Source organism: Tympanuchus pallidicinctus, unplaced genomic scaffold, assembly GCF_026119805.1.
Source record: "Tympanuchus pallidicinctus isolate F22 unplaced genomic scaffold, pur_lepc_1.0 scaffold3, whole genome shotgun sequence".
NCBI lineage: Eukaryota > Metazoa > Chordata > Aves > Galliformes > Phasianidae > Tympanuchus > Tympanuchus pallidicinctus.
In genome coordinates this window covers 38,610,827-38,636,309 of record NW_026294747.1, presented here as the reverse complement: position 1 = coordinate 38,636,309, position 25,483 = coordinate 38,610,827, and the positions used below count along the sequence as shown (strand labels likewise).

At 43.4% G+C, this 25,483-nt stretch overlaps 1 protein-coding gene across 6 annotated transcripts in view; it reads right to left on the bottom strand.

Annotated features, from left to right (window-relative positions):
• Nucleotides 1-25,483, bottom strand: part of ADCK1 (aarF domain containing kinase 1) — a 78,932-nt gene that overhangs the window by 35,299 nt on the left and 18,150 nt on the right. For all 6 annotated transcript variants that reach the window (XM_052695566.1, XM_052695565.1, XM_052695562.1 and 3 more), the window contains exon 4: nt 9,402-9,605. In XM_052695566.1, coding sequence (XP_052551526.1) covers nt 9,402-9,605 — 204 coding nt within the window. The remainder of the gene's footprint in view (nt 1-9,401; nt 9,606-25,483) is intronic.

Genomic DNA, 25,483 nt, shown 5'->3' with positions numbered 1-25,483 from the left:
CTCCCACAGTCGGTGACTCCACCACCTCCCTGGGCAGTCCATTCCAGTGCCTGACCACCCTTTCTGAAAAGTAATACTTCCTCATGTCCAGCTTGAATCTCCCCTGCCGTAGCTTGAAACCATTCCACCTATGAGTCACCTAGTGCTGATGGGTGACAGAAATACAACTGTTCTGCCCTTTGCCACTCAAAGTTCCCATTCTTCCCAAGCCACACATGCAGCAAGATACATAGAGGTATCCAATACTCTCATAACTCCTTGATCACATTCCCAAATACATATTCCAAGCACCATATCTCTCCTACAGTTATCAGTGGCCTGTCGCACATTTGGAAGGAAATGCTCCAGAGATGGGGCTAAGCTGGCATATTAAGCAAGAAAGTGAGATTTAAGAAAACACACAGAAGCAAATGAACTTCCAAGACCATTTTGACTCCTGGCATAAATACATTCCTGCCACAAATTGGCTGAAAGTAGAGCAGGAAAGGGTCAATGGATCTACAACAACAGGCTCAGTTTAGTCATGGTCAGGAAGAGGGAAGGCTCTGCTGACTGCAAAGACGCCCCAAGGGCCCTGTCAGCAGTAAGCCTGAACTACAGCAGCAGTCCTGTGAGAAATAACCAACTGCCAGAGCCTGAGGATATATAGGGACCTTTGGGAGCAGACATCACCTGTGCCTCATCTTAAACGCCTCTGATTCAGTTTTTAATGCCTGGGGGCTTTGAGAAGCATAAGAGAGAAAGGACTGGGAGGAAACAGGTTTATGGGCAGGTTTACGTGACTATGCAGAGTGGTGAGGAGTTGAGATAGATGAGTTACAAGCATCTTAGCAACATGCAAATCTGCACACAAAAAAGGAGATAGCACAGCACAGTGCATCTTTATGCACAGTTTGTGTGAGGAGTGGCAGATGAGATCCATAGAAAGCCACGTAAAGAAGAGGGCCAGGATGGTTGTTGGAGTGTCTCTGAAGAGGTAGGGTGTGCACGAGAAACAGAGTGCTGCACTGCAGGGTACAGATCTGGGAGGACAGCACTGCTTACATGTGAGTGTATGCTACAACAGACCTATCTACTCCACCTCCTAAAACTGACAGGAGAGGGGGTGGAGAGAGGAGAGATCAGTGCTCCTGTGAGTACTACAAGGATTACTCCTATGTTTCTTCAGAAAGGAATGACGTAGAAATGCTTCTAGGCCTAAGACAAAAAGCAGGAATGGCAGAAACTGCATTGCACTGCCCAGCAGCCTGTCACCAGAGTAGACAGAAGTGTGACACAATAAAAAACAGGCAGAGTACAAAGCCCCAGTCTTAGCTAGATTCTGCCCAGCTAAGTTGCTTCGTTGGGCTCTGGACATAATTATATCAATGCAAGTGAGATAAAGTGTTACTGATGTAAAACATTACTCAGAAGAATATGGAAGAGTCTTAGAAGAGCAGCTTTGAAGTAGACATGGAAGTACATGCAGCCTGGTAGATAGGGCTATCAGTCTGAATTGCATGCATTTCATGAAGCAGATATAATGCACTCAATACATTAGAAGAAAGATGCTAAAAGACAGTAAAGCCCTGCTGGAGATGTTAAACTCATCACAAAATGGTTTGTGTTGGAAAGGACCATAAAGATCATCTAGTTCCAAAGTCCCTGCCAGGGACAGGGGCACTTGCCTCTAGATCACACTGTTCAAAGCCCCATCCATTCTGGTCCTGAACATTTCCATGAATGGGGGATTCACAGCTTCTCTGGGTAATCTGTTCCAGTGTGTTACTACCCTCATAGTAAAGAGCTTCTTACCAATATCTAACCTAAATCTAATCTCTTTTAGTGAGTCAGTTACTGGTACTGATTATATCTTGATGAAATATTAAAACACCTGTACATCTGGCAAGAGGCACAGCTGTATAGTCCACCCCACATAGAAAAGGTGCAGTGACTGAAGGGAAGCAGAGGTAGGGTAACTGTATGGGACCCTGGAGTTCATGTCCTTGGCAGCATACTCTCAGAAAGAACATATGGAGATCCAGAACACTCATTCAAAAGAAATAACAACACAGCAAATGAAATCTACAACTGAATCTCTGCCAAAAGCACCACTGACACCCTGCTGGGGAAGGGCAACAATGCTTCCCCTAGTGACGATGCCAGAGCTTTCAGAACTAATCCAGGGAAGAAAGCCCTGTGCGAAGCCAGCCACATCATTTCCTGCTTCCTTCTTGTCAAACTCCCCTTTGAATATCAGTCTGTCCTTTCCACTCCTGCCCATATTTCCACTATTATTCATGGCTCTACTCTGATACATCTGCTCTTTTTACTGTTTGTTTATTCTCTGACCCTTCCTCCTCTTCCTTCCATGTTTCTTCCCTTGCCCTCAGATCTTGTTGGGCTGCCAGGTCTTGAGTTCAGTGACATAACTCAGCTGATTTACCCTCCTTAAAGCAGTGTCTACTCTCATGTAAATCACCCTCCAAAACCCGCCTGTGAAATGGGCTTGTTCACTAAACTCTATGAATAGGAAAGTAGGCACAGCTGGCCTATTCATAATCAACATAAAAAATAGATTAGCACTTTACAGATTAAACATTATCGTTTCAACAGTTAACATAAATCAACTGCACTTACAGACCTAGCATTGCTGCTGCCACTGCAAGGTGACAGGCGTTGCAAAGGGAAAGGCTGTGAGTCCGGGGTGCAGTGGTGAACAGCTCATCTGTCTTCCACCTTGATAAGTTCTCATCTGGCACCCCAAGGGTGCACTGCCAGAGGTTGTTACAAGGAGAAAAATTGGCTAGGGAAACAAAGGCAGGGGGTTAATTTTTATTAATTCACACGCATTTCTGAGCAATCCAGCAACCCACAGTTCTAGGGCCAAAATCCAATTGTCCTACATCCCTCCCTAGGGCTGATGCAGCAAAAAACAGCACAGAACAACACAAAAAGAGCAACAGAGTCAACTCCTGGAACAGAAAGAGATCAGTCACTCTTTAGAGGCTTCCCTGTTACCTAGCTCTGTTTTCTATAGCTCAGAATCTTTGGGCCCTTGTGGCTGAATCAAAGCATTCTATCTAACGTAAGCAGGGACACCCATTCAAGAAAACAACAACAACAAAAAAAACCCTCACCATTAACTGAGGGAATCACCTCATCAAAGAAGGGCCAAGAACTGAGATTCACTCCATTGCCCTATTGTCAGCAATGCTAGGAGAGTGGACCAGAGTTAGCCACTGACCAGGCTACACCGGTTCCTTCACCAGGTAATGGACACCAAGTCACTGGAGCTGTTCTGCCATGCACACTGCCATCAACATGCTGTGGCTGTGTAGTCAGTGGAGAGATAAGACCCACAGAGCCAATACAATCAGTATCATTCCCTTGCACCCTGCTCACACACTGAGAACCACTCAGTGTCTCAAAAAGCTAGCTCAAAAAAGCCAACCTGAAATTTCTGAGCTGGTCCTGATGATTCTAAGTGTCTTTAACAGGACATGCTCTTAAGAACTGGTCTCAGCTCTTTCAAACAAAAAAGAAAAAAAAAAGAAGAGGGGCACACAGGAGCCCCTCAGGGACTTAGGTATCTCCTTGCCAGCAGGGTCAAAGATGCCAGCAAGCCACAAAGGACAGGGCAGCAAAAGTTACATTGAGTATTTAGTATAAACCCTTTTAACAAGCCATGGTAATTTTAATTGCTCTAGCCTCTTTCTGCCCTTTCTTGATAAATGGGAATAACAGTTAATAGACCTGAACCAATCCATTACATCCAATAAAATGTTTGGCAAAAATTAGCTTTGTTCTCCACTCACAACTGATACCACTATGGTTCCATCCATTATCAGAAATGAGCCAAGTAATGTATATTTTCTACTAATCTTCTGGAATTTGGAAGGGCTGGTGCTGAACAACCTCTTCAAGAATTTGAGATGGAGTGGTGATGTGAGTTTTGTAAAGGAAAAGAGCATTGGTTTGCTTCAGCTGAGCTCTCCTGGCACAAGCTGTAGGTCACGTGATTTTATTGCTTCAGTTGTCACAGACAGCTTCACGTGTTGGCTCTGAATCATGCATCTTGTAAAACCAAAGCACTGCAAATCTTACAGAAAATAAGTGCAAAATGTGCTTAATGCTCACAAACGTAACTTGACTGTTATACAGAGAACATTAGAAAACTTTCTCTTTTCAGGCTGGCCTGCTTAGTATGGACTGGAACACTTGGCTCACTAATGGTGGATAGAACTTGGAAACTCCCAAGATCCCAATGCTTGCTTCAATTTTCAAAGCACTTTTGCACGTAAGGCTTCCCATGTGGAAGATTTGCCATGTTCTCACCCACAGCAACCCTTTTACCAGAAAGAAAATCTTCAGGAAAGATTGAAGCTCAGCATCCCTTCACAGAATCATAAACTCTCAGACTGATTCCATAGTACCAGAAAACAGCTCACCAGATTGCCTGCACACCTCAAAAACTTAAAAATGCTGTGTCTATTCTACATGTTAGAAAAATGCAGACACACCAAGCTGAGGCCCCATAACTCGTTATTTTATGTTATGTCCTTTGTTTTGCCTACAGACAACCTTTTGCCAAAAGATGCCAGATTCACCACGTTGTGTTTTTTACTTTCTTGATGGGTCAAGAGCTGAACAACTGGACAGACCTAAAATTCTGACAGAAAACAGGAGATGCAAATGGGGCACAATCAAGTAGGAAATTAGCAAATCAGTGGATGGACAAGTGACAGGAATCCCTGCTCCCTAAGAGAAAATCAAGCTTGTTTTACCCAGCCTATGCCTGTATCAGAGCATCAAATAGACCTCTGAGCGTACAGCAGATACAGAAGCCTGGAACTGGAACGGTGACCCATGTGCTGAGATGTGGTTTGTGTCTATGGATAGAGCACTGCTGAGCACATCCACCACCTTCACGGGGTGAAAACGTGGAGCACAACCTGGCACAGATGTGCTGTGCATTACCAGCTGAGACCTGCACCAGGACAACACTTCAGGTGTCATCAAATCTCTCAGAAAACTATACTGAAGAGATCCTACCATCTGCACACGAGACACACTGAGCCAATAAATTCCATACAGGTAAGCTATATATTAACCCCTATGCACCTAACTAATCTGCAAATTAAAGATTAGTTATTCTGCAATTAGTAATTCTGCAAACCAGAATTACTCCTTTCCATGCCGTTCTTCATTGCATTTTCTGAACTCAAATATTTCAGTTTCTTGCAGAAGGTTAAAAGAAAAGTAATCCCTCAGAAATTTTGCTGTCCAACTTTTTTTTAATTGTAAATCAGTAAAGTTAAAGGATGACAAAGAAGATTAACCTCTCACCTATACATCAAAACTTTCCTTTTCATGGGCAATGGGGCTTAGTGCACCTGGGACAAGAAAAAGTCTCCTCACGCAGGGCAGGAGGGAGCACTCTGTCTCAAAGCTCCCTAGGAATAAAGACACCAGCTTGTCACTGGTGTGGCATTAAGGATCAATAACTCCAGAGCCTGAAAGCAGAGCATGCAGGAAGACAAGTGACAGAGCAAGAAGGACTGCCTGACCCACACAAAGCTCCCTGTTTGCTTTCCCTCTGCATTTAGCACTGGGGCCCTGGTTTTGGGCAGCTGGCACCTGCATGGTCCCTGTGCAGGGGCAGCTGTACTGAACTCCACCAGCACCAAGAGGCTCATACCCACAGAATGGCAGAGATGGGGCACAGTGGAGGCTGTCATAGCAGCAGGACCCATACAGTGACTGTTCCTGCCTTCCAGTTGAGTAATGCAAGCCCATTTGTTCTGGGTGACATTAATGCTATTCACCATCCATCTACAGACTCTTTAAATTACCTATTTATGGCCAAAATCCCTTTCATAATTGATAAAAATCTCTTTTTTATAACTTAAGTTATTGAAAAAAGTGAAGATTTTTATTCCTCATTATAATTTTAATACAAATGTGTTTTTTTTATTGATAGCTGCTTTAAAGCCCTGAAAGGCCTACTGAGAGAGACTAGAAGAGGGGTGGGAAAAGGGCCAGATCTTCCTTTCCCACAGCCAGCCCTGTGCTCACTACAGCAGCATGCAGAGTTATTGCCATCACAGCCCCCACTCTGGGGTGTAACAAGAGGCTGGCAATGTCACAGAGGAACAGGACATCTCCTCTGCTGGATACAAAACCCACAGCAGGCACAAGAGGCTTTCACTGACCTAAGTGCAATTTCCCCGTGTCTGGTATTCATGTACACGAGGGCCAGCTTCAAAGCACACACCTGGTACAGCATTACTAGAGGGTGCTTAAGGTGTACTGTTAGAATCAGGATCACAAGCAACAGGAGACCTGGACTCAGAGGTTTTGCCAAGGCATATACAGCATGTTTGTGAGAGCCATCTGGTATCAGACGCACAGCATCAAGAGTGAGAGCAACTAAGCACTACCTGAGCCACAGCAGCACATTCACACAGAGCACTCTACCACTCTGTGCAAACCTGGGGTAAACAGGCAACTCCCCTGGCATCCTGGTCTGGTTTAACAACACTGCCAGCCTGGGAGGTGGCTGGCTGAGGCCATATCAGGATCTGCAGCATCATAATCTGAAGACCTTGTCATCTAGTAGGGCAAGTGAATCTTCTCCAGCATAACATACGGAGTCAGCTAAAGAAAGTGTTTCACATTACCTTGGGAACAACTTGGATGCTGCAGGACATGCAGTGTAATACCCCACAGCACACTAAGTCTTTACTACTTTCCCACAGAGTCAAGTACGCTTCAACAGTCCTGCACATCAGAACTAAGCATGTGTCTTGCAGTGCTTAAAGAGCAGATAAACAATTCCTGAAATAAAGGAATCAGACTGTCCTCTCTGCCATTGCTGGCATGCAAAGGCTGTCATGCTGTACCAAGAGTTCATACAGAAATAACAGTAAGAAGAGATTCTCCTATTCCTGCTGTCCTTTCTCAGACTGCAGCAGCTCAGTGGCAGGGAAGTTTCTTGTTGTAGTGATTAAGGTCGTCATAGCAAAAGCCAGGGCATTAGTAACTTGCTGCATCCAAGCTCTTTTCCCTGGTAGGTTCACATGGCCATGTGGCATTGCATGTGACCATGCTCCCCTGGTGTACATGCTTGTATTTCAACAGTGCATGAATAAGGCCCATGTACTCAACAGAGAAACTGTAGGGATCTCCACAAGCAATTTAAAGTAGTGACAAAAGGGCAAGCCTCCCTCTTAGCAACAGTTTTTGTACAAGGATAACATCTTCTCAGACAAGAAGTATGTTTCCTCTTGCACAGCACTAGTGAAATGCCAACACAAGGGTAGGAACACAAAGAGAGCAAAGCCCATTGACTAAGTAAAGGCTGGGTCCTCCAAACACCGCTGTCTGTAAAAATACATCCTGATTCAGAAACCACAGCACAGGACCACTGCCTCACCACTGCTTTGTTCACTAATCATAGTAAAACCACTAGTGTATCCCACCCTGCTCAAGCAGCAAGCTCCATGACTGTACGGCTGCAGGAGGATTCTTACAAACGGTAAGCTTGTCCTTGCACTGGTGTAAAAGCCAGTTAATTAACTGTGGGTGGTCTCCTTGGAGGTGCAGGCTAATCATGCAATTAGAAACTACTTCCCATTATCAGTGCTCCCACAAAGCAAGGCTGGACTGACATCCTTCTAAATGTATGGCTTTACACCTATTCAAGCTCCTTATACGATTTGCCTTCAACAGAGAGAAGAGTCAACCTCTGGCTCACCCCAGCGCTTTCTCCCAGCTTTGAACTAAGCGAGCAGTGGAAGCAACAAACTCAATCCCTGCCAAGTTCTCAGTAAGGGCCTGTTTTGCCTTTCAGTCTTCCCTGGAGCCCAACAAACTCTCCTGCAGTAGTGTAAATGTATGCTGATGTGAGAAATTTTGATGGTCAAAATTTCCTTTAGCTTAACAGCAACTGAGACTGCTCCTGTTCCTGCAATTTTCACTCAGCTCTTGAACAGCTTCAGTAGCTGCTTGTGAGGGGCCAGAATCATTACAAAATCATTACAAAAACTAACAAAATCCTAAATTTACCACCTTGTAACTAATAACCATGGACATTTACCTGTGATTTTAATACCTCCCAGTTTCACCAGTTATTCCATTTTCATATATTCCATTCTCTTTCATTTCTCTCTTCTTTCAATCATTGTTCTCTTTCTCTTTAGCATTTCCTCTTTCTCTTCCCATTCCTATCTTTTTATCCCCCCTGTCTCTTTAAAATTAAATATCGCCCAGCACTGCCCATGTGAGTGCTGTGAATGCTAAGAGGAAAAAGGGCTGCTGTGGAGACTGGATTCAAGCTGTCTCGCTGGGAATCAATGAGGCATGGAAAGCTTGCCTAGCTCCCAAAACGCTGAAAGAGACCAGGATATGTCTGTGGCAGCTGAATAGAAGGACGGGCCCACCTCCTTAGCATGTGGCTCTGCTTCTGAGAGACACCACACATGCAGACAGGGGTGGCTGTTTTGATCATTTAGTAGCAGCTAACCTCAAGGTGGTTTTTCCACATCTGCAGAAGTGAGATTGCAGGGTGAAGCCCCATAGAGCAGCAGGAAGCAGACAGCCTGTCCTGCTCCATCTATCCACTGAGCTATGAAACACAGCTGGTACTGGCCAGGCTCTGAGGACACAGCACCAAGAAATGAAGCATCTAGCTTGCAGGAAGGCAAAGAGAATGCAGGCCAGAAGCTGACACTAACCCTGCCATTCAATTGCAGGGAGATACAAACTGTCATTTCTAACAACCACCACCACATCCAAATCCATCCACAATTTATCTACTAGGTAGGTGCGAATACTTCAGTCAAACCCCCTTGTTCTCTCCACACCTCCTCACCACACGGACTTCCTGAAACACCCCCAAAGAGTCCCATAAACCTCTTTTGTATCAGCAGCTCTGTATGTACACATTGCTTCTATTCTTCAACAGCCTGTCTCTCACCCAGCAATTCCACCTTTTCTACTATTGCCTTTGCACAGTTTCATCCTCCCTCCCACATCAGCTGTGCTCCTTGAAATGCCCCTGGTCAGCCTGGGAGTTGTAAGGCAGATCTCTTCTCATACAGGGCAAGACAAAAAGCAGCAGAATGCTCTCTTTAAATATCACAGTTACTTTCCTTATATCTGATGAACACAGACACCCACCTCTGATCTCAGTGATGCAGCCTGCTGGGGGTTAATGGTTACAAATTCCTTGGATATTACGCTACCTGACTGCAAGCACCGAAAGTGATTTATGCTATTATTTTCTTCGAAGGTTAATTAGGGGCTCAAAAATCTAAAGGGTTGTCAGTGCCAGCTGGAACTGATCTACTGCAGTCAAGGGAAAGCAGTCGTTCCTCACAGAGCCCTGCAAATGCATCTTTGTCCTGAACAGCCTTTACCTCTTTGCCCAGATCCTCACGGATGACTTGCTCGATCTCTTGCCTGGTGCTCTGTGGGGCCTGGCTGTGCAGCACCTTGAGCGTGCGGGTGTACTCCTCTGGCAGCAGGTAGTCAAGTGCTCCCAAGTGCTGGCCCACCTTGATGAAGGTGCCTCGGTTGGCACAGCACAGCTCTCGGAGGCGCTCAGCAGAGCGCAGGTGCACCTGCAGAGAGACAGAACATCAGCCAAGCCTTTTTGCTACCTATTGCATGCACAGAACCACATGTACACCTTCTATTTATCTGCTGTTGAAACACTCTACGAATTTCCATTCTTAATTTTGGGCTTCGTCTGCATAAGTTAACTATTAGGACTCCACCTTGATTTAGTGGGACTGAAGTAGACCAGGACAAGATACTCCAGAGCATAAGGGACTTCCATGTGTATCTGCACAGGCACCCTGATCACGGGCATCCAAACAGCTTTTGGCTCTGCCCAGGGCTACATCTTCACACAGAACGTAACGTCTACCATAATTATTATCCACCACTGTGATGCACAGGGAACTCTCGTCAAAAGACAAGTGTCAGTACTACAAACAATACTGGACCATCTTTGAAAGAACAAAGAATTCAAGTGAGAAGAAAATTGCAGATACCAACCTAGGAATAATCTGGAGCCTGGAGGAAGAGTCTATTAAAAAATATTATTAAAAATAATTAAAACTACAGATATCTCTGGTAGTGAGGAAGGGCATTACGTGGAAGTTCTTCACACTCCTCAGCGAAAAGGAGAAATTACACCACTCGAGTCCAGACACTTCATAGTCTTACTGCTCACATTGCCAAAGTGACAGTAGTTTCATGGACTGGGAATTAGGAGACTTACTAGTTTTGCTTACACTAGCCAGAAAGCATGCAAATGACAAAAACCATCATCTACCACCTGCCCATTCCTGAGGTTCACTCTGCCTCTCAAGAGCCAACCAGTTACCACGTCTTTTATTGACAATAATTTATTCTGCTATTATTACTCTCAGTAGGAAAGCCTCCTGCCAAGGACAGAGCTACTCAATATTCTTTCATAAACTTCAGATAAGCTTACCCGATACGTTAATAAAATCTAAGCAAATCAATGACAAAAAGCAACTATGTGCCCATCTCCTGGCAGTGCTCAGCATCTGTCTTCATAGAGGCCCCTAAATTCTTACGGCTTCGACGCTGTAAGTCACTGAAGGTCAAATCCCACAGTGCAGACCTCGTCTGGCCAGGAAATACCAAGATACCGGGGTAAGGAACTCTACTGAAAGCCTTAAAGTACGTGGTAGAGATGAATACCATCACAAAAATGCAGAAATGCCACTACATGTACATCCACACCCACAGTCTCTGTTTAGTGGCCGCTTCTGCCCTCTATGCAAAGCAGTGCTATGTCACTCCACAGGGCATGGCAAATGTCTTGCTTCTGGGAATGTCAGGGGACAGGCTGGGTGCTGAGCTGCAAGTGCATGAAATGCAGGCCAGGGGGAGTGTGAGGAGAATGTGAGAGTCTCTCACACTCTGCATGTGAGATCTGACAGCTTGATGCACACATGCACGCATACACACACACACACTTTCCCTAGGTGGCCACACACAAGCAAGCATAAATGCACAAAGAACATGCTTATCTCAGCATACTGCCTGCTCAAAAGCTCTCACAGAGGCATAGGTAGAAAATAACCTCCACAAGCAGTCCTGAAGCCTCCCATATTCCTGTGCTAAATCTTACACACCTCCTTTGAAGCTCTTGCTGTAACGAGCAGGGCTCTATCCTGGTTGCTTTCTGCTTTTCCCTTCCATGTGCAGAAGAAAAAGCAGGCCAAAAGGGGATATGGAGAAGAAGCTGTGAAAAGGACAAGAAAACAAAGGAGAACACGGGAAGGGAACAATGGGATGAAAGAGGAAAGCAGGAGGAAGGAGGAAGCCAGAGCAGCTGGGTATTTTGTCACTGCACAGGGAACTCAGCCCATTACAGGAATGCAGCCTGCAGCGCAGCTTTGATAACTGCCCTCTGCATAGTCCTCTAGCAGCAGAGGAAGTCCTGCTGAAGGCTGAGTGGGGCTGACTCCCCAAAAGTGCTGGGCCAGCTGCAGCCCAGGGCACAAGAAGGACACAGCACCAGGCCTGCCTCCTTGCAGATGCACTCAAAAACCTCCAGCACCAAGTGAAGGCCAGCACATGGACTGTGATCCCCAAAAGATGCAGCAGGAGCCCATTGAGCTGTGTAGCAGCCCAGAGCCTTTCAAAGTAAAGCACCAGACATAGATGTCAGGGCTGTAAGACAGGACTGTCTTACACTGGCCAGCTGGGACCAGAGGCACTGGCCCCAAAGTATTTTGCCACCTTGCAAGGATCACTGGGAAATGGCTGGGTGGTGAATGACCAAAGGCAGCTGGGAGGAAGGAAAGCTCAAGTAACTGCATATACAGTCAATGCAGACACACTTGGATGCAAGGTGTATCTTCATGCCTGTCACTGCAGACATGACAGGAAATTTTAGCCCTCCCAAACTTATCCATCCAGCAGAGAACCTAGTTTTGCCTTGTTATCACAGCAATCCTTAACAACAGAGACAATGGCACTCTGACAGAAGAGTTAAATGGATCAGGAGCCCCACACCCAGCACTCTCCGCAGCATGTTTATGACTGGTCTGGCTGACACTGAGACAGCTGCCCTAGAGGCTGTCAGGATCAGGGACCAGCAGCTCCTGCCCAGAGAGAGTGTTCACTGAACAACATATATTGGAAAAAGAAAACCTAACTGTAGCCTTCAACTCAACAAAACTTCAGTCTTCATTAAAGGTGAAGGTGAGAATGAAGCAGGACTGCGAATCTTGCTGTCAAGGTCTCTTTTCTTATCACACAGGACAAGGTGTTCAGGAGAAAAACATTCTTACTGCTATTAATTGATCTCAAGTCAGGTCATGGTCCAAATGTAGTATTTGTTTCTTTCATCCTAGCCATAGGCAAAGTAAGACAGCCACACTCCTCCTACCGTGCCTGCCTCTGTTGACCCACGTTTCTGCCCCATCTCAAAGAAGCTGCACAGTGAACAGAAATCCCCCAGAATGCTCAGAGCTTTCTCCAAGGAATCTCACAAGATACTGCTTTGCTACATAAGCAATACCTTGAAAATTCTTCTTATCGGGGAAAGAGCTAGGAACAACAGCTAGTTAGACATGGACCTGCTTGTATGCACCCTGCCTAGGAGCATGCTGCAAAGAAAGGAAGCGTTTCACATACAGAGGATTACCAAGAATAAGCCTCCCTCAGGAAGCACTTCAGATCACAAATGCTGTCTGAGCGTGCAGATGGCTGTTTCCCCAACCCACATGGGCATCTCTTTCCCACTCCCTACTCTCTCCAAATTTCAGCACGATCAATTGTCCATTAGCTTACAGCATGGCTATCCAACCTATGAGGCTTGCCTAAAGCCTGGGACTAGACTGGGACTAACACTAATTACTAAAATGGTTCCATGTGGGCCATAATGAAAGCAGGAATTCTCAGATTTAGAGACACCTCTGGTATGAAGCATATAGTCTCTGCAAGCAGGAGAGCACAAGGACATTTGTTAATTTACTCTTGATGTACAAGCAGATCTGGCTGCTCAGCCATTTTGTTGCTTTTGAAGGAGTCTTTGCTCACAGAGAAACTGGCAAAGCAACAGACATGCAGGTGCCACAAATGAGCAGACATTAATCTGACCTTCAAATGAAGGAACTAATTTAGAAGATAATAAACACCAAAGCTAAGATTTCCTGGTGCCAACTTGAGTATTTTATCTAGTGATAGAACTGGCAACAAAAGAGCTCAGAAAGGCCACTTAGGACAGTAAGTGGCAGAAGCATTCTTCATATGAAAAACCCTTCAGAAGAGTCATTCCAACCTTGAGGGGTATACTCAAAGTTGGCAAAACGTGAAATGAGGATTAGGGATGCAGAGAGAAGAATCTGAAATGCAATTAGTCAAAGACATAAACAAGTCAGCAGAAATTCCTGGTGATAAGAGCTGCCTACAAGAATATTGCAACCACAAATTCCTCAGAAAGCCCATCAGTCTGGATTTTTACAGGAAGATGGGTCTAGAACAGCTGCTCCTTCCTCTCACCCCCACACAGGGCAGCACACTTGGACAGGTGAACAGCAGCAGTTCCACACTGCTTCCTGCCCATTCGTTTTTACTTTAAGGCCTGGTTTGATGAGGTCCTGGGCAGCCTAGTCTAGTGGGTGGCAAGTCTGCTCACAGCACGAGGTTGGAACTTGATTTTTAAGGTCCCTTGCAACATAAGCCATTCTATGATCCCCCCTACTTCTCAACCTGAGCAAGAGAGGGGGGTGGAGATGCCTTCTCTTGCCACTGCCAGATTCTGGGAAGTCTGCCATAGGCCTGCCCATCACTGCTAACAGTGGGGATACGCTCTCCACATCAATATTTTTAAAAAGCTGAAAACATCAATCATGTAAAAATCACACATGATTTCAAAAGGTAGCTGAAATGTTAATAATGATAACAAAGAAAAAAAGACTGTGCATTAAAACTGTTAGCTTCCAGAGAACCAAAGGGGAACAAATGGTCTTTTGCTTTTAAGAAAGTCCAGAATAATCTGGGAAATTACCATCTTGTTAGCTTTTGTTCTGTATCAACTAAATTAGCTGAGACACTAATTACAAAGAGCACTAAAAAAATCATCTTGTTATCCATGATACCGATGTAAAAAAGCCAACAGGAATTTGGGGAAAATAAAAAAAGAAATCATTCTTCACCAGTCCACTAAAATACTCTGAGCACATTAATGCAACAGTCAATACAAGAGAAAGGGGGGGATATTCATCAGGGCTTTCTAGTGCCTTTCAATAAATTCCCCCACTAAAAGTGAAAGGAAAAACAATGAATTATTGGACAAGATGTAAGAGCATTCTTTTACATCGTTTGCTCAGTTGTCCCATTCCATGCTTAGAATTCCATCTTCACAACAACAAGCCCAGAGCACTATGGACAGTAAGATTGGGAGACTCTGGATAGGACAAGGGTACAACACGTAGCGGTGTTTTCACCACAGCTTCATTCCAACTTGCTCTGAGCAATTTTAGACAAGGTGATACTGCAGAAGTCCTGTCCACATTAGCACCTGCAATGCTGTTATTCCATTGAGGCTAAGCTAGCAGCAAAAACACCAAAAAATGTGCTGAAAAGGGAAACAGGTAGCACCCATAAGGCAGAAGGGGCTACAATGGGATGTTCTTCATCACTGTTGAAAACTAACAGTAGTGTCCTGTTAATCCCCTCTTACCCTAAGTTTTAATTTCCCTGCTAGCAGTAGAAAGAGAGAGAACAGCACAGTGACATAACTTGCAGGAGATACAAAAGAAAGTATTCAACACTATGGAAAAATAAGTGCTGCCAGGTCCCTCCCATAGAGAGGTAAACGATCAATAGACCAGCAGATCACAGTCAGCACTTACCGCTGCAAGGTTACATGTATCAGAAGGAGCAATGTATCCTACCCACACACTCTGGTGGGTTCTAGACTACTTGTAAGCATTGAACACATGCATCATGCTGCTGCGGACAGCTAAGCGAAGGCACCTGCACAGTGCACCCTGTAGGCCTCAGAAAAAAAAAAAAAAGCACAAACCAAACGGTGTGTAACTGTACAAGGAAAGAGAAAAAGACGTGAGAGAGATCAAAATGCTATTGTATAAACTGAAAGCACAAAACTAACCTTAGATTCTGGACATTACATCACAGAATGAGGTACAGAAGAAAAAGCAAAGAGGGCAGAGAAAGGCAAGAAAAAAATAACATGCATTTGAGAAGAGACCATAAAGAAGCGATGTGAAATGTTAAGAGGCTGTTTTGATTAGAGAGAGTTACTGTTCAAGAGAGAAAGGAGGTACGTGAAATAAGAAAAGGCAAATCTGCCATTCCTATTTCCAGTTCTCACAAAACAGCAAATAATGTGGTATTCCACAAAACAACAATCTTTAGTCATTTTTTTTAAACACCATTTTGTACAGTGTTCACCAGGGGCACTCACTGTCCGAAAAGCCAAGAGCTTAATGGTAAAGGCCCAGACATTCATGATAAAACAACCATAACCGATTTAATATGGAGCTTTTCATCTCTGGAAGTGCTTTCACAAAGTTGTTTTTTTTTTTTTTTTTTTTTTTTACAAAACTCAGGATTGCTGTCCCCCATGTTACAGACTCACAAGATCGTTACCTGTAATAAAACGTCTAAAGGGCTTTAAACACTCTTGCTCAAGGCATCAAGACAAGAATCACCCTATTGATCAGCCGCAGTGAGAGATAGAATGAAATGGGGTGGCTCCCACCATCATTAAAATCTCTGAAGAACCCATTTGGTGCACTCAGCTCCCATATTCCAATAACACTGGGCAACCTTTTTGCTGTGACTCAACTGGTTTCCAAGGATCTTCTATATTTATTAAGTTCTCTGCCACTGTAAAGACTTGGAAATCCTGATAACGGTGGGGCTGCACGCACATGACTAGCAGATCTATAGAGCAGCTTTAAATAACCCAAGGCAGCGCAAACTGGAGAGGAACAGAAGGAAGTCCACCCCACTTTAACGCTGTGAGCGACTGAAATCACATGCCATGACAAATATTTCTGTACTTCTGTGCTTTAAAAACAACAACAGAAAGCCTAGAACCCATTGAAACAACAGTGTGGTTGCATCCAAGAGGCTGTTATCTCCTTTAACATGTCTGAATAGCATCCAGTTAATATAACTACTACTGCCTTCCCTAACACTATCCACCTGGTAATCAAACTGACTGACAGCAGGGATGTGGCACTGAGACACAATACAAAATGGAATTCTTATTGCCTCCTTTATACACTACCTTTTATTCCTACTATTTACAAAGCTCATTCTTATGCACACCAGAGACTTCCCACTCAAATGCTTCCTTCCACTAATACTAACTGATCGCGCTGCTGATTGCAAGCTGAAAGTGTATCTTTGGAACTGGAATACTCCTGATGCAATGCAACCCACAATCTAATAATTCATTATTTGTGTAAGTCATGTACAACACTTACAAAAATTTCCCTGTGGGTTTCTGTCTGCCCATAGGAGATGAAGGCGTTCCACATGTTCTCACTTAAGCAGGTAGGTTGGTACCTTTTCAGTCCTGTACATTTTAGTCAGCTGTGTTCAGGGGTAAGAGAGCTTCATCCAAATCCCAGATCAGACTGCTATACCTCATAAGAGTCCTGGCAGAGACCAAAATCCTTCAGAAATTCCAGCACAACCGTAGGCAGCCAGTGAAACAGCCAGAAAGCGGGAAAGAGAGCTATATAAGGACTGCTCTGAAAGTAATGCCTCCTATGACATCAAAGGCAGATGGATGGCAGTGATGGTATGGGAGCAGAGACTGAATTTTTCCATCATTTTGTTACATACACATTACATTTTGTGCCCTGTACAAGATGTCAGCAAAGGGGCAGTCTGACAGAACAGCATCTGACGTGCTATTGTGGATGAAGAAAAGGTGCATCACTGAATCCCTCCCCATGAAAAAAAAAATAGCACCTATTAACATTCACCAATGACTGCTAAACATTTATGAAGACCAAAACCACAGGGGTGAGTGGTGTGTTTCAGCAGAAGCAACAGCAGATCACCTCCTCTGGTGAAGTTTTTTGTTTATACAGCATATAGGAAATTATTCACTGCTGCTGAAAATGCTGATAGTGGTGACTATGTTTCAAAATTGTGTTTTGTAGCTGAGAATTTGCTCTATCAAATAGTGTTACTGTGTTTTTTGTATCTGTTGTAGCTTCTGTGAGAACAAACAGGAGGCATTATTTTTGGAGCTACCCACAAAGCTTGCAAAGGATAAAGGACAGAAATGACTTTTTAGACTGAAGCAACCATTTCACAGCCTCCCAGTTCCACGAATACAGGAGCAAGGTGTCACTCAGCTAGCACAGGCAGTGAACCCTGACAAGATGGAAGGACGATCACAGTGAACGTGTCAGTTGAAATCTAGTGTTGCTGCTGGGGCCTTGCATCACAAATGCTTGAAAAGCTGAAATTTAAGCAAAGGAACACATTTCATTACTTAGGCAAATTTGTGGAAATCAGGAAAAACTTTTCCTAACATTCCAAGGCAGCCCACTCGCAGATATACAAGCTGCCACCCTTGAGGTCATCAGAACCACAAATTTCCATGCACAAGCACACGCAGACAGCTCACATCTACATTGCACATATTCCCACACTAATACCTTTATTCACAGTATGGTTTTCAACAATAAGTATAGCTGACAAAGGAGAGGTCCAGCAACAAAGTCCTAAATCAAAACACCACATAATTAGGGAAGCATTTCTGATTGGCTGAGGTACATCTCTTCCAGCAGTCACTGGAGAAGAGGAAACAGTGCTGCTTGGCCACAGTCACCTTGTTGAACTCTACCCTTGCTGACTGGTGCATGCACAGCCAGTGCTGATCATCTGCTTATGCTCCATCTTCATTTTGCTCCAAGCTCGGTCATTTGTGCTCTGATTATCCCTCATTACTGACGACCTTGCTGTAATGAGTTATAATCTGCCTCATATTAATTAGAAACATTTTCATTAGCCAGCTCAATTTTAGGTAAATAGCTAATAGAAACAACTGAGCAGCAATTAAGTTATCTGTGGGGCAGTCTAGGAGAAAAATCAGAAGGGAGCAGTTGATTCCCCTCCTCTGTGATACACAGTACTATTCTTCCTAAGTCTCCTTAGCAGAAAGAATAAGAAGCATAGGGAAGGGACGGCCACCTCCACTGCTCCAGCATTACCTGCCTGTTCTCACCCACTCTTGAGTATGGGAACCTGAAACTGACATCAAGTTGAGCCCTTTATCTACAGACATCACCTCCAGTGAATGTGTGACAGCTGTGCCAAAATAATGATTGATTTGATGCTACAGACAAGAGGTCTATACGTCAGACACAATTTTGAGGGCTTGAAAGTACAAACATTCAGAAAACTAGATCTCTGCTGCAAGGAACAAGTAAGACATCCTTCAGCACAGATCAGCAGTAGAGTTCCTGATCATTTGAGTAACTTAACCACAAGGAGGATAAAATCAGCTGTAATACTGTGAGGTGATGGTGTATTTCCTGTGGTAGATACAGGCACTGAATATACTGCAGTATTGGACACAAGCCATAAAAGCAGCTGTCAGCACCTAATCCAGAGGAGAACCCAGTCCACTAGTTCATACCCACACTGGTTTCCGAAAACTTAGCAGGAGTAAACTCTGCAGTAATTCAACACAACAGATTTGATTCAGACACATTCAAGGAGCCAGTGGAGGCAAGGGCCCTTATGCCCCCCTGGCAGAAATATACTTGAGTTCCATAACAAACTTTAAGTGATAGTTCATTCTGGATGGATTCAGAGACATCTTTTGCCAGCCAAAATTATTATTATTTCCTTAAGAGAAAACCAAGACCTCATTTTCCTTTCTCCTTCCTGAAAGATACTGTCTGTAAACAAATCCTCAATGGTGGCAGCAGTCCCTGTGCAGGCCCATAATCTAAGATCATTTAACACTATTACTGCTAAGTTTATAAATACCTCTGAAAGCATTTCACATTGGTAAATCTCCATTCTTCCTTTTCAATCATAAAAAAAAAAAAAAACCTCATATCAGCAAAATTATTTGAGTGGGTCCCACAAAGAACAATGCTGTTAGGACTGGGAATAAAAATCAAAGTTCCCTGTTCTGTTCTCATTGCTAGATTACCTACCTAATTCACCAAAAGCAAGACGACAGGCAGAACTGGACAATAAAAAACCCTGTTACTGGTTAGAATTCTTAGAGACATTTTTTGCTTCTGGTTTCTACGGCTCTGTTTGAGATGGTTACTCCTTCACAATTAAAAAAGTTGACGATTTACTGTAAATGAACATTGAAGTAACACCAGAGCATTGCCTCACTAGAGATATAAAAGTAAAACTTCAGAAGGTAAGAAAGGCAGAGGAATTTAAAACAGTAATATGTTCTAAAGCTTCTGGGTAGAATGGCGAACACACATTTCAAAGCCTAAGCTACTTCATGGGAAACTTGGAGGGCAAAACGAAGGCCAGTTTCCACTCCATATGCCAAATCAGACTTTACATTTCTCACACAAGTGAAATTCTCTCATAGCTCTGTGCAGCTCTGCGCTCATCCCTTGATCTAAGCCTGCTGAGGACAATGGGTACACAAGGGTGTCCTGTGATTCTCTACAGAGTACCCACAAATGAAAGGAAGTCACTCAACAGCATGGCTGCAGGAAGCAGAGACATTCACAGAAGCTGCAGTGAAATTAGGCACATCTCAACCCACTGATCACATCGTCTGCAGCTCTTGTTACAGAGTCAGGTGAAACAATAATAAATTTGACACAGTATCTCAAATTCTTGCTAGCAAAATTAATTCAGCTCAGCTTAGATCAAATCATGAAGAAAAACAAGCTGAGGGCTGTGAAGACACTGTCTTAAACTGTCTTGTTTATAGCTGTGGTTGGGGGCTCCCAGTTAAGTCCTGCTTTAATTGCTTTCAGTTGTTGTAGGTAACAAGATCAACTGAAATGTGTTACATTCAGAAGTGTTCCCTAAAGGAGAATTGCTGACACACCCTATGGAAACTGGAGACTAATGAACTAATGGCAAGAGATTATTTTTGCAGCAAAAATGCTCTAGTGTGATACTTTCCAGACAGCTATACCTGCACAAGAAAACATTGGGTAGGAATTAGCATGGGAAGTGACTTCTAGCCCTAGGCAACAGAAAGTGAGGGGAAACTAGCTCAAACAAGGCCACAGTAGGATTTAGTTGCCACTGGTCCTTAATGGCTATGCACAGGGAGCCTTTGCAACAGGGACAGGGGCGTAGAGAAGGTCTTTTCACTGGAAAAGTCCCAAGTCCCAGGTATAGAGCAAGCAAAACAAACCAGGCAGGGAATGACAGGGGCCACTGCAAGACAGCTGAGCCAGGATAGTATTGATGAGAACGAGTTTCATGATTTGCTCTCAGTAACAAAACCAGTGATATCAAGAGTATTAACTTGGTAACATCTCCCAACTGCTCAAGCAATCAGACACTGTAAATGCGAAGGGAAACATACAGAGCGTTAATGGGGGCAGAGAAGAGGTGAAAAATGAGATGAAATGAATATCAAGTTAATCTGTTCAATACTGAATATTCCTGACTTTCAAAGAGAAGCAACAGACCCCAGTAGCAGACACAAGGATGGGCACTTGATTGCCTCTCTAGTCCCCTTACCCCATCCTGCAATAAAATGGAGCTGGAAAAGTCTAGAGGAATTTCTAAGATACGCTGACAGACGAGATTTATAAAGATGGATGTCATATACAGAGAAGGAAAGATGAAGAAAGCTCAGCTAAATCCCATCTAGTTCAGCAGCAGCGGCGCAAGACAGTAGCTTCACACAGTCTGCTCTCCTAGTGTGGGTGTGCAGGGAAGAAGGAAGAGCAGAGGCAGCCGTTGCTGCTGGAGGGGAGAAATCATCACATCCACTTTGTCAGTGCCGAAGAATCTGGGCTGACATTTTTTTCTTCCCGACAGTCGAATCCCACCCTACCAGCTGCATGTCACAGCTGACCTCCAGTCAGGACCTATCTCAGTCAAAGTCAGCAATTAAGCCACGTGACAGCAGCTTCTCCCCCTTCTACATATGCAGCTTCACTCCTGGCAGGTCACTACAAAGGCCAGGAAAGCACAGAAAACAAGTCAAATTCCTCGGTGCCAGTCACACAACAGCGTTTGGTTTGGTCACAGAATCCGGAAAGAAGAATTTCCATTGCAATCTCTCTAGAGATCTCAATAAATCATTCCCTTACCAAACTGACACAGGCAGATTCTTCTCCCTGAAATGCCCTGACCTTTAAAGCACAGCCCTCTCCCCATAAGAAAAGGGTGCCTGAAGAGGAGAAAGAATGCAATACATGAAATACCTAGAAGTGATTAAATTAGATTGACTAGGAACTCAGGAAAGATAACCATGGGATTATGCTGTCAATTTAAAAAAAAAACAATTGCTACAACTGTCATAGCACTACATCCAACCTATAGAGTGGCTGCAGCGGCACTAAATCATCACCAGTAGTAAAGCACAGTTCTAATTTTAAAAGGCCTGTGTTGGGAAAAGAAAAAAAGCCCGCTTGTTACTCAGCAGATCTGATCCCCTCTGGGTATCAGAGTTGCTATCTTCAATGAAAAATATATAAATGTCTCCAGCTTTTTTTTTTTTTTTTTTCCCCTCTAGTTAAGAGCACACAGCTCCACACCAAGAAAGGAAGCTGCATCAGCTAGCATCCCAACAGTGACACCACTATGGAGACTGAGCTGGTGCCTCTTCAGATTCATGTACAAACAGTAGACTTGCTAAACTGCAATTAGAAGGTCAGATCCCTCCTCATAGCCACTCCTCTGCTTTGACATTGGAAACAGCTGGTCTGTGTAGTTGCCAATCAAAGCAGAATTTGGAAAAAACACACTGATGTGGGTGCCCCTGGAAGTGGCATTTGGTCTGCTGAATCTTCATGGATGGTACGAACACAAGAAACAGTGAGAACTCGCATTGACTTTGAGGGTGCCACTTAAAAATAGCACAAGGTAGCAGTTTAAAAAAACTAAAAAGTATGAATATTATGGCATCACACTGAGATTAACAAAAGGACAGCCCAAGTGTACCTGTAGGATGTTTGGTCACTATCCAGAGCAGATTACTTTCGCTCCCACATTAGGCAAAAGGAATTACCCTCAGCAGTACCAGAGGCAATTGACTTTATTTTATGCAGCATCACAACAAAAAGCACTGCATGCGTTCACCCTGCACTTGGCTATGGCTCACCTAGGTTGTGAAGGGAATGAAGTTGAGACCATCTTAACGTACATCTATATTTTCAACATTTTGCCCTTTCCATTGCCCAGTTGTTGAGTTTTACCTCTCACCTAGGAGATGAATGAGTATCCACAAAGGCAGGGATGCCACATTTGTAAACATCAAATATAAGAAACAAAAGTAAAAAATTTAGTAAAGCCGATGAATATCTTGTTTCATTATAATTTTAATAAGATGAAGTGCCCAATCCCACTGTAGACTCACTGTCAGCCATTACTCTACTTATGAGGAACTGGGTTCAACATGAAATAGTATCAGTGCACAAGAAGCTGGCACACGTTCAACAAGAAAAGGAGTAGAAAGACTTCATTTCCAGGTTATCTATTCTATCCAGGACCAAAATGTTTGGTCAATAGTCATTAAGAGCGGTTCAAACTGGGGCATTCTAAAACAGATCTTTTCTTCATTGCCTGTGGAAAAATATCACCATCCTTACTTCCCACTCTCCCAGAGAAGCAACTACATATAGCAAGAAACGGGTTTTATCCAGTAGAAATCTAAGACAGATCTTTTCTTGATATAAGAGATGCCAATTACTACAAATAACTTTTGCAGGTAGCTGAAGAAGCGGGGTAAGAAGAGCTTGCTCCTTCATTACCCAGTGAGAACTCCTCAGTGGAGAATACTGCTAAACTGACCATACTTGTCACAATTTAAAAAACAAAACACCATCTAAACATCCAGAGGCTTCAGTTTGAATCTCACATGAGCAAAAGTCAAGGTTTTCCTTTGCCAAAAGGAGAAGAATCTGTATAGGAGGCTAACGCTGGACAAGAAAAAAAACAAAGATGACACTACAGTAGAGACAGACAAGTCAAAACCAGGCACTTTTTAATGCTGACTAGAAGGTAAATAATAAACTCCAGACAAATGGTCTATCATAAAGTCAATCAGTATGAGACCTGACAGAAAAAAATAAAAATAAATATATATATATTGAAAAAGATTCTCAAATGAATCAGACCTTGCTGGCAAAACACAATCACTGTGAATAAGACCCAAAGACAAATTTTGAGTGACAAAAAGGACCGCAGAGAATTAAGCACTGCATAAAATGGTTGTGAAGAAAGCAATGAAAGCATTATTTACGGATTACTAGCATCTGATATCTATGAGTTCTTACTAAATTTGCATACTTCATCTGGAAATCCCATAAAAAAAAGTATGAAGTTAAAATGAAACTTGGAATTGACTCCAGAAAACAGGTTAGCATGGAAAATGTGATAGATATTGTCTTGGTTTTGTCTCCAGAAATAAGAGAAGCTTCTATCTTCTCCTACTAGGAAGATCACGGCACAAAGGGGAGCTGTACCACTGAGGATTTGATCCTTTTGAAGGAAGGGAGAGAGTGCTGTATAAACAGTTAGCGTTGATAAACTCAAGAGAGAGGATGCTGGTCCCAATTAGATTTTGCTAAGTCACTGCTGCCTAAGAACTTGAGTGAGACTTCAAACAAGGTAAAGCTGATGATACGAATTCCCCCAAGAGGCTTCTTTAAATCTACATTATGCCTGTTCTAGAGCATAAGACAGACTCATTTTTAATTGCGTGCCCATCAGCACGTGATTTACTAACATCCTGTAGTAGGCAGTCAATTATGAGATATAATCTAACTGCCTCTTTGAAAGCACAGAAAACAAGTCCACATGAATTACTGTCCAGACTACATAAGATGGGTGAACTTCTAAACACAGCCACGAGCCATTCAGTTATTTTCAACTCCTACTCTCTTGGGCTTGAACAACACAGACCTTATGTCCTTCAGAACAAGAACCCTTAGAGAACACAAAGTAGTTCAAATAATGACTTGGTGCCTCATTCTAAAACCCATCAAATTCACAAGTCTATCACTGCTGCTGGACCGAGATCCTACTGATTCAATACCAATCACGAAGACCTCCCCTCCATATGGCAATGCCTTACCTCATGCTTATTTTGGCACATGATATTGGAAAACCAAAAGCTCAGTTAAAGTAAGCTTGGAAACACTATTTCTAGTTTTGCATATCCCTCATCTCCAGCAAAGCACATCTTGGTTTACAGAAAAACACATGATCCTAACAGTTATATGGGAGCTGCTAGATTTTACTATTCAGTTGCTTGAAAGAAGAAGAACAAATCTCTGTTGGCCTATTAATCTGTCATAACGAGACTCTTCATAATTAATTTGTCCCTAACAGTTGCTTTGTAATGATAGCAAGAGAATATTTCAGGAATGGCAATTACCTGTGGTGTCAAAATGATGAGGAAAACAAATGTTCAACCATCAACAAAATGCAGGGCCTTTTCCACTCCCATCTGATGGTGGGTGACAGCATTGCACATCAGAATTACAGTGTGGTTAATTACTAGGTAGGTTGCAATTGAGAATTCATTCCCCTTCTTGAGATGAAATTTCTTGAGCAATGTGGGTAGGAGGAGGGGCATCTGTTACTGGGATGGTGGTTGTGTGACTTATCTACACATTATTTCTTTAATTAACTACACATATGTCCAACAATTATAAGCAGTGAACATTTTTTTGAGATATTTTAAGCAACCTTCCTTCATTAGCTGCACATATGCCCCCACCATTTAATGGATTTTGCAAAAGGACAGAACCTTTTTTGTTGTTGTTGTTGCTTTATTTGCATTTAATATTTTTCAACTAGAAGCCATATGCCTGTATTAAGTCTTTCATAACTAATATGCAGTATAATGGCTTCTGTAGGCTGTTAGTAATTGAAAGAGTTTCTCATGCCATGAGCTCATCAGATTTCAGCAAACTATGGAACCTGACACTGAACTTTTTCAGGAGTGAAAGTTCCAGGAAAGAAAGTAAGGCACAGCTGCTTGTGACTCCAGGTCAGGACCAAGCTCAGGCAGGTCCAGGACGCTACTCCAGAAGGGAACTGGGAAGGGGAGACCTCCTGGCTCAGCTGCCATTGACAGAAACATGTGAAGTCGCAGCATATGAGACCTGACTGAGCCTGGCAATGAAACCAACCTGGGCTTGGGTCTCAATTTTCTCTGAAAATTAATTCTGTGGTGAACCTTTGCCCTGTGAGCAACCAATGAGTGCAGCACTGGATGAAGTAAGTCGGTATCCCATCTGCCAGGAGGCAGAGAGCAAGGAAGGTGGCAGCC